At 38.9% G+C, this 10,799-nt stretch overlaps 1 protein-coding gene across 1 annotated transcript; it reads right to left on the minus strand.

Moving 5' to 3' along the window:
• Positions 1-349: 349 nt before the first annotated feature.
• LOC144640634 (uncharacterized) lies at positions 350-4,768 on the minus strand (the record flags this gene model as incomplete). Its single annotated transcript, XM_078499728.1, has 4 exons — positions 4,579-4,768; positions 1,573-1,679; positions 605-700; positions 350-379 (listed from the first exon to the last, which is right to left on the minus strand). Coding segments are annotated over exons 1-4 (297 nt in total), but the record flags the coding sequence as incomplete, so codon positions are not given.
• Between the last annotated feature and the right edge of the window lie 6,031 nt (positions 4,769-10,799).

The raw sequence follows: 10,799 nt of genomic DNA on the forward strand, positions 1-10,799 counted from the left end.
GTTATTTCTCAAATAAAATAATGAGCACCCCAATAAGTGCCCTGTCTCGAATAAGCGCCCTTCCATGAGGTGCCAAAAGTAAATAATTAAGTGCCCCGGGCGCTAAATCGAATCATTACAGTAATACATGTCATATGGCCTTTTTCATAGCAAGAAAGGCACAAGGTTGAATGCCATACATGTAGTAAGACAGGTAATAATTATCTTTTTTATATAAATCTGCACGCATTGCAGGCCTATTATGCTTGTTAATAATTTTTTTGCTGCATCACTGTAGACTATTAAATACATGTATGTACATGCACTTTTCGGTGGTGGTTTATGTATGCATATGTCTGTAATTAGGTACCTTTAACAGCTCATCTTTTATAGTCAGCAACTAAAAAAAACAAAATCACAAAGTAAATTAACAAATTATTATGAACAGACAGTCATGCGTGTACACATACATACATACATACATACATACTGGCATAAAAACAAAAAAGGAGAACTAATATATGGTAATTTAATTTACATTGTAAACATTACTAACCGTACTACAACCTATATATGGAAACATACCGGTAATTTTCACATGTAAAATACAACCAATAACACTCACCTCAGAGAGAGAAGTTTGAAACAAAGCCAAACAGTTTTGCACCCCTTCACAAAGTTTCTTGAATTTTTGCTGTTCTTCATGTGGCGTCGAAGTTCTCTGAAAAACAAAAAATATATTGATTATATACATCGTATACCAGTAATATATTATATGTTTTTAATTAATAGTTTACATAAAAGGTATTATTTGAGGAAGTAGAGACTTGACAGTTGATAAGTTTATTCAAAAAAAATATCAATAAATAAATAAGAATTTAATATAAGTTAGCTTGCTAGAGTCCAACCTGTTCAGGATCTACACAGAAAATAATTATGTAGAAAGTGCTTGCACCATACATGCATATGGAAGGGGAAGACTTGGTCCAATACAAGTATTAAAGAGAAGAGAAAAATAGCATGCATTTATTTAATGGATAAGCAAGCATTATTAATTGAAAGCAGAATTAAAAAACAGGAAATAGCACCATGTATTTCTAACCAGTGCAGGTTGTTCTCTCCAAGATGTCATGATTGTATTAACATCTACATGTAGAAGAACTTGTCTCTTTTGGCATTTTATTCTTAAAAAAAATCCATCCTCAAAATGCGGATGCCAAAAAGAACGAGGCAGGGAGGTGTGCCAATCATTCTGGTCAACCTTAACAACACTTCGGATAGCCTAAATGGCACTCTAGTAAGCCTAAATAGCACTCCAGTTAGCCTACAGTAAGCTTGGGGAGCTTAGGGTTAGCCTTTTTGTTTGGAATAGGGATTTCTGCCTAGGATATACAGTGTACATGCATGCCCTGCTGCCTCGCCTCACACATGCCTTGCTGCATTGCCTTGCACGCTTCCCTCGCTGCCTTGCACATTTGTAAGACTCTACTATACAGGTACCACAAAGCCCTGATGAACATATTATAAATTTATTAATAAAATTTATAACATGTTGTAATAATATTGTACTGTACACAGTGTGAACTAACTTACCTCACTTTCAACAATTTCTAGGTTGGAATCTGCTCTTTGAATCTCATGGGACTCGGCAAACTCAGGAACTGGTTCTAGTGCTGTGCTTGCCTTTTTCTTCAGTATACCTTTGAGAACGAGTGAATAAGAAATACTGTTGTTAATGTTAAGTTTGTTTGGATCATACATACATATGCATGTACTATATTTTTACATTTGTTTTGTTTCTGTGGTGAGGCGTCCTTGCATTTGATACTGCTTTTACAAACAGTCAGATGACTATGTGTACATGTATGTGCTTTATAATTTTACTCACAAGTATAGGCTGCACCATCAATGTTTTAATTGGTTTTTTAACTAGATAAGAGTGAATTACCAGGACTTCTTTCACTGAGAATAATATCTTCACAGGTCAAAGATATATCAAATAAGACCTTTCAAAATTAGGTTTCTGCTTCCAAGCTCAAGGACCCCCCTCCTGCCCGGATTTCCATTTTTTTAAAGGCCCTAACTGAACACAACAGGCAATAGAAAAGACGCAACATTTCTTCCAAAAGATCCCTGTTTATTATAACCTTCAAAAATGGGCTAATATTGCGAATTTTGCAAGTCAAATATCAACATTTCAAATCAGATTATGGAAACGATCGCGCGTGTATTTATATAAAAGTGATCTCCGGTAGACTCTCCTCGAAAATGCCACTTGCTTTTTTCCATCATACAACAAACGTACAAGATAAGAAATATGTAAGTCTTAAAACGTATGTAAATGTAAGAAGAAAAAAACAGTGAAAAAAGTCCTTAATACGCTAATATAGAAAACTATAATTTTGGTTGTCGGTGTCGTCGTTGACAAAGCGGCCTAAAATTGGCACGTGTTTACAAGATCGAGTTCCCGCTGTTAGGACTATTAGTGTGATATTTACTTGAGCTTATCAATAAAGCTTTTCGAACTACAATAATTTTAAATTTTGTTACCTATATGGGTCTGTAGGTCAACTGGAACTCTTGCCTTTCTTTCGAAGAATTCAAAGTTTTCATGCGTAATGTCCACGTTCTGGCTTTCATAAACTTGTTAACATATCGGTCGTAAGGCAATTGGATTAATACAGTGGAAGAAGCCAAATAATACACAAATTGTGTATATGCATGTTAGCCAGCAAAACAGGTTCTCGGGTTGGCTAAGAATATACAGAAAAGTACAATCTGCAGCCAGCCCGATCGTCTTTTCTTCGCATTTTTCAAGGATGTTGCAAAGCATGGGCTCGGGTGGCCTGGGTACCGTAAAAATGTTCCAGACGTTGCATGCTCGGTCGACAATGTTTTTTCCGATCGTAAAGTTGTTGTTATCGCGCTGGTTCTTCATGAATAAAAGGACCTATGAAGGTAAACTTGAAGCATATGAGGTACGAACACCATAAACTGGAAGACTACAAGATCCGATGCAAACTTCTTCTTTTAAGTGGTAAAACATATCGATCGAGTTAAAGTTAAAAGTGACCGCCGAGGAGGAATTTTTAGGTTCAGAACCCCCCTCCCGCCCGGATTTCCCAGGCCATTTACCCCCCCTCCTGCGAGAATTTCCAGTTTGCCATCCGTTGGGGAGGTGTGTATTTTTTCTGGAATAACCCAATGCAGAACTTGATCAGAATGCCGAATGATGGCGAGCAATAAGATTGAAATAAATTTGGTTTGCTAATTCCTGTTAGCTTTCACTCCGGTTAGCTTGCGGTTTAAGCTTCACCCCAGTTTGCGGGCGGTAAGCTTTTACTTGGTAAGGGCATCATTATGTGTTCTGTGTTCTGAAAAATACTCCCTGCCGCCTACTACTTGGAAATCAAAACTGCACAACCACTTGAGTTATGGACATGTTTCCCACACTCTGGCATGTACTTGGTATGTGTATTAAACCTTTCTTGCATTGTCAATTTGGACTACAGGCCACAAGGAATATTTTTGAGTCTGCCTATTTACAGTTGAATCTCTCCTTACAGACACCGACACGTTCCTATTGCAGGCAGTTCACTTGGTCCGAACCCGGCGTATCCAATCGAACAAAATTGAACCAAAAATCAATCGAATGCAAATTGTTCGATTGGGTTCAGCAATCAAACAAAATCGAACATGTATTTTGCTGTGAGTTCGATTTTTGAACCAATCGAACACAATCGAACTCAATCCGATTCGATTTTGTTTGGAATCCATCTTTTGATAAGTGAATCATGCATGACTACATGTAACTACAGGGGGAAAGTGCACCCTACAAAATGTCCGCAAAAAAAACAAACAAGAGTTCGGTAATCGCACGTTCGACTGAGTACGCTTGTCGACTGTTTGTTAATCGAACATACGATTTTGTTCAATTGACCAAATTTTATTGCGAGTTCGATTATGTTCGATTACCGAACCCAATCGAACAATTGGTGTTCGATTGGATACGCTGGGTCCGAAAGAGACCAAAATTCTGTACATCATGATGTAAACTCTACCTCTGTAATACGGACACCTACATAAAACAGACACTCTTCCTTATCCCTTTGGTGTTCGTATTAAAGAGGTTCAACTGTAAAGCCCTATTTCTTAACTTTCTCAAATAAGTACATGTACGCTTTGAAAGAAAAGAGAAGTTACTCTATGCACAATTTCGATGTTAACATGGAAATTTGGGAGCGTTTTGAAACACTGCAGAAACGAGCGACAAGAACCTTCAAATTGATTTTGATCCTCGTTTTTATATGAAGGTAAAACAAATCTTTGTCTTTCAATTTGGACTGAAATAATTACTACATTTTTTCCCTAAGAGCTAAGTAAAGTTTTAAAATAGTGTCCAACATACGTGATTGCAATTGATTTTACAACGCAACCGAAAGACTCAGGCTTACACTGAGAACTCGTTAAATATTTAAAAAGGCACGACATGAAGGCAAACCACTGTCGCCGCACATAATAAAACATTTATCGTGAAGATAATTAAATAACAAACTCCGTCATAAAAATTAATAGTAATGAAGCCATGCAGACGCATACCTGGTCGTTTGGTCAGAGTCTCTTGTTTATCTACAGCAGCCGCGGGCTTGGATTTTTCCACCATAATGGGAACGCGAAATGCTATTGAAGACTAAAATACCATTTTGTCTGACGGTTTGCTACGATCTAAGCTTTGTAAAGTGATTAAAACTTGTCCTCAAAACATTCTACCTGATGCAAATCAAGTCGGTCGCCATTATTGTCGGTCGTTGTCATGGTAACAACCAATATTTACATTCGCTGCCGCTGACCGTCTTCTAGGACTGCAAGGCGTGCAAGTGCATCATTCATCAGTAGGATGCTTAAAATGCGCGCAATTCCACAATTGGTTTCGGCTCCATTAAATCCTATACCAATTGGAGAACATTTTAGGAGGAGCCACCCACGATGTGAGCACAGTTACAGACAAGACAAAATAATAAGGAAAATAACGTAAATAAATGTAAACCGTTAAATTACGAAGGCTAAGCGCACATGTCAAATAAATTAAGCAAAGCGCGCCCATGATATCACAAGCACAAGACTAGCTCACGCACCTACATAATAGTGAGATGAAACAATGCGTGGACAGAGAAACTATGATTATTAAAAAGATATAAAAGCTACCAATAAGCAAAGGATACTTCTATAGTTTTTAACGATGAACTGCCTTATCGAAGAGCCATATTTTTCAATTAATGCGCTGTGGCGTTTAAGAATTTATTAAACGATTTAAGAAGCAATGCTGATTTGAAGCCTTGCCGAAGAAGTCGTGAAGAAAGACATCGGAGTCTCTTGGATGTGCAAATCCTGGCATATCTCACCAATTGAGATGTATAAACACCATAGGCCGGATTGGCTGGAATGTTGCTGTCCATAGGAGGAAAATTTACAATCCGAAATGTGAAGTCATCTCTCTTGTCGTAGACGCTGATACGGAAGAGTGTGTTACTTTCTCCGTGACTGATTTTTGTGTCGAAATAACACACTTCTGTTGATCATAGTGTAGTATTCTTCAGTTCCAGTCCCGACGGGTAGATATCGCTGATAGAAGAGCCGAAATTCTCGTTATTTACGCTGAATAAATCGTCGAGGCGTCGTCAAGGCGTGCAAGCGCAGCGGACAAACTTTTGTAAAAAATTGTTATAGCCATAGTCAGGAGTAATGGGCTCCTGCCATAGTACGGTGAAAGAAAATTTCAAGCTGGGAAACTCAGTGGAGATCAATGATCAAGCTGCGTATAAACCTTAACTTTCCAGGGACAGCGTTAACTTTTGGCTTTAAGCGAAGGCTTTCGGATAATTTAAGACTTTGTATGGCAAAGGCGTTGAAAAAACCCTATATAAGGCGTGGAAGGAAGAGTTCAGAGACTGGTCTACGGTGTTCTCCTGCTTGTGGTCTTAACTTTTTGTGGCTTTTACTTTTACTTGTGGCCTTTACATTTTCCTTATTTCACAACTAAGGAGGCCAATGAGGTGTCAATGTGGTCTCGTTCTTCCCAAATCGTCTACAATATATTTTTTAATTAGAAATCAACATAAAGAAAAAGTTCAGAATAAATAGCATGCATGATGAAAACGATAGGTAGGTAAAGCCATTTCAATAAGCTGAGAACGACCCTTTTCTTTAACTTCATCTCTCGATTTAGATATTTTTTTGCTTCATTTCGGGTAGCATTCTCGTCCCCATAGCCCTTTCTTTTCTTTTAGCCGGCTGGGCTTTGGCACGAGAAAACGAAGGGATCTGGGGACACAGGATTTCCAGTCCTAGATTGTAGGACTTCCGGTCTTCATGTATGCAGCTGTGACGCTTCAAAAGAATGTATGAGAGAGTCGTTACGTTTTCTACTTCCGTTTAGGAAGTCTTTGTTTCAAACAGCCAATCAAAAAAATTGGAATTAATTCAAAAATTCTATGTCTCCAGAGCCCTTCCTTTTCTCGTGCCAAGCCGGCTAAGAGAAACGAAAGGGCTATGGGACGAGAATGGGGTAGGTTTACTCCAACCTCGTTCCCAGGACTTTTTTCTTGGATCTGGAGCCCTGGAAACGAGATTGGATTTACTCTAGACCTAGAGCGCTTTCCATTTCTATGGAAAACCGGTTGTTTCGATGGAAAATCAGATGGAACGGGCCTTTCCACTGGAAATGTTTTCGGGAAAAAAGGAATATCTTCAGAGGTATTCCTCTTTTTCCGTTTTCCCGGTATGACCGGAAATTTACTGTTCCTTTTGCTACAACCAGACCGTTCGTTTGCAGAGCAAGATCAAGAACGCTAAAATTTACCTGTTGAATAGACTCAAATAAATCCAAAATTCCTGTCGAGTGTAGATAGAGGTCTTTTCTTTCCTTAGAGCGAGTTTTTTTCCCTTGAACTTCCTTCAAGGCCTCATGAAGAAGGAATATATATAATGTGGAAAGTTTCACCATCGAGCGCCGTGTATTTTCCGGACCAGTGTCTTCACTGTTCTATCAAAACGGGAATTTTCAAAAGGAACAGCTCCTTACCGTTCCTTTTACGTGATGGAAAAATTTTCACTGTTCCATCTATCAAAAAATTCTCAACGAAAATTCCATGCAAATAGAAAGCGCCCCTACTGACACTCGAAAAATCAGCTGCTAAAATTTACGCTTTTGACTTTAGAAAGGGCCAACGGACAATACAAAGAACCGGATCCTGGTGGATCTGATCAGCAAAATGTATATACGAACAAATAAAAAACAGAAAGGCTGACCGTACGCTAGGTGGATTGAACTGTTATAATTTCCTTCCAAATTAAAATAGTTCAATCCGCCTACCGTGTACAGTCAGCCTTTCTGTTTTTTTTTTTAGTTGTTCGTAAAATTCTCGACAGGGGTCAAAACTTTATTGCGGTTTTAACACTTTTTGCTGCCGTCAATCATCTTAGCGGATCTCTCAGAAAACAGAAGTTCACTTCAACCGGGTAAAAAGGTCACATCTGTCAGTTGTGATTGGTAGATTTTGATGCATTTTATTTGTTTCTGTTTTTCATGGTTCGTTGGCTTTCGCCATAACTATGATTGACAGCAGCGAAAAACGCAATCTTAAGTTGGATTTTGAATTTCGGAGTTCACATATCACTGAAAACCGAAATAACTTGCTAATAATCGGATGCCCTGCTTAAGTAACCAACTTGTACGTTAATATATCTTTCTTTTTTAACGCGTTTATTTAGCATTGGCCAGGACACAACAACAACAACAACAACAACAGCAACAGAAATACACAAAACTGGCAGTTTTATAGAGTAGCTTTCATTCCAGTTACATTCCCTAATCAGGAGCCTCGATATGAAAACGAGACTTGGATCAGCACTACTGAATCAGAAGTTATCACATGCCCCTCGCCTTGTCTTGATTGGTCGGTTTCGTTTAACACGTCACATGGTATTCGCACAAATCCTCGTGTTCGTTGTATTTGAGACCTTCCTATTGGCATGGCATATGATACGTTATGCCCTTATAACAAATTATGTAACCATAGCAGTTGTTGGGATCCTTGTACTTTCCATCCTCTTTGCTCACACAAAAATCTAAAAGAATTGAAAACGAGAACAGAAATATTATCCACTGTTATTTTACCATAACGTCGTTTAAGTCAGGAGAATGCGCAACATATTTTTATATCTCATGATTTGAACGTCCACGCGTGTATAATATTTTTTAAAGACAATCAATGTCATTACCTCGAAATGTTTTTACTCAGCGGACGTCTTCACCACCGAGATCTGAGTTACTTATCAATGAAAAAGGCTTGGGATTGGAAGCTAAAGCGTATTAACTATTACCTAGACAATATTTGACTGTATTTGTACAAATTAGACATATGGTATGTGCTTTTATAAAGAAGGGCGGATCAAAGAAAATATTAGAGCTAAATTTAGTTCTGACAAGTGTCAGACAAAAAAATCGCAACACTCCAAACAATTTCGTTTCACCGAGCACTGTAGAGTTTGAGATCGCCGCATCACCGCAAGATGGGATTCAATTCACCTCAAGACCGCATTAAGAAATTAGCAACCCCCTCCACTCGACATTGCAGAAAACAACCCTCGCCTTGAAAATTCATAAAAAGATAATGGATTAAATTTACCAAAATGCAAACATTTTGTGTCATTTTGCTCCGTAAAATACAAAACCCTAATCGGGCAAAGCTTCTAGGGGCTATAGGCACTCATTGTGCTGAAATTTATAAGATCTAGCTAAGCCTTCCTCCAAGGACTACTTTGACCTCTACCACCTTCTAAGTAATTCTTCTATAAGTTAAAACTTCGATAGAAGCTAAGTCGACGTTGACATACAGTTGACATCTTGTTCATATGATATGACTGTTTTGGAAAGAAACATATATCTAACCTTATTTTCGACTTCTGTATCTCTCGTACCTTGCCGAATCTGCATTGTTTATCTTTGGTGTCAATAGCTTTTTTTTTCGTGATTTTGCAATTGCAGATAGAGATACAAGTTCAAGTTCGCCTAATAAAATCCATCAGTGATAGGGAGTGATTACAGAGAAACGATTAAAAAAACTACTGGAAGATAAAGCCTACTGAAGGAAGACTCAGGGAAACCGTGACTCTTGATACCAAAAGCTTCCTTGTCGATTCTGCCAGAATTTAACGAATTCAGGGAGGTTCCCACGCAGTCATTTTTAGGGGCGATCGAGTTTCACTCCTTCCAAACACGATCGCCCCTGAAAACGACATGCGTTGGAGGCTACCTAAAACCCTGTGACTAGCTTAGTCTAAACATCTACTCCTTAATATTTGCGCTACAACGTTTACATAGCCAAATATTGTAACTATCGCTTAATCATTTACTATACTTACTTGATATATGCAACACCAAGTTCGGCCGGGATTGTTTTAAAAATTTTGGAGTTGAAGTGAGAGGAACAAAACAGCAGTGGTACACTGATTTAAGTTCCTTGCAAGGCGGTGTTATACATTTCCTTTTTGATTAATAAGAAAATATTTCCTTTTACAGTTTATCACTTACCATCGCCTTGTACACATACCAGATACTGGCAGAGGAACAGCGAGGCACAAATTATTGCTCCAAGGGAAGACTTAAATAGCTTCATCTTCGCACTTGAGCTGTGACTGCAAAATGAAAAGTTTGAACACCCACCCTTTGGTTATGTAAGGGCTGCAATTTTAATTAAAACTAGTAGTAATCAGAGATTAGGGGAGTGCGTTCGACGTATCTGTGAGGTAAGGTAAGCAGGCAGTGGCAAAAAACCGACATGGTCGGCCTACTAGTAGTATGCCTTATGTCAAAGTTAGTTTCCATGCTTATACCTCACTAAACGCGAGGAGGATAAGTGTGAGAAAGATTGTGCGACGAGCCAAAATGAATGAAATATTATTTACACAAAAATAATTATTTATTTCACTTGACCTGTTATCGTTTGGCACTAACGAGATTTAAACTTCCACAAACTTCGAATTCTGAAAATAGTTTTACTTTGATTCCTCGCGAAGCGAGGCCGAAGGCCGAGCGTAGCGGGGTGTATAATTTTGTCCCTCAAAGGGCTCAGGCGGGATGAAATCTCGTGTGGAGTTTACGGTCATATATATTTGTGAGCTTGGTGTCTGGCGGAAATGACGTCACACGGCCGCGCGCTGGTGGCCTAATGGTAAGGCGTCGAACTTCAAATCAGATCTTCGGGACTGAGGGCGGGGGTTCGAACCCCGCTAAGGTTTTTTTTTTTTTTCTTTTTTCTTTTTTTTTTTTGTAGGTTCGAATCCTGAGCCTTTCATTTTTATCGTTTTTCTCTTCGGATTACAATAACACTGATTTCCACATAATACTCCCTCAACGCCTATTCAGGCCATAAACCTTTCATGGCCATCAGGGGCGCGCGGGCGGAGGGTTCGAATCCTCCTGCCGTTCGTTCTTCTTTTTTTTAATGCCCTGAAATAAATGTCCAAAATGCGAATATCCAATAATTTGTCGATGATTTTGAAAATAGCCTGCGCTTCCCAACGCTTTATACCTCTTTACGAACCAGAAAGAGCCGCCATTTTGAAAGCGGAGTAGACCCTGGGAACGAGGGTGTCGCGGCCATGTCCGTTACTAGGCAACAATAACAAATCACCGGTTAAAACCGGTTATCACTCCTTATTTATAACACCCCCCTCCCTCCCCAACCCAGAGCTTCGCGAGGCCCTGCGAGTCACGTATTACTAGTTTAAAATTCCACAAAGTACTTAAAAATACAGAC

Source organism: Oculina patagonica, unplaced genomic scaffold (genome assembly GCF_052425735.1).
Source record: "Oculina patagonica isolate OP01 unplaced genomic scaffold, crgOcupat unplaced395, whole genome shotgun sequence".
NCBI classification, from domain to species: domain Eukaryota; kingdom Metazoa; phylum Cnidaria; class Anthozoa; order Scleractinia; family Oculinidae; genus Oculina; species Oculina patagonica.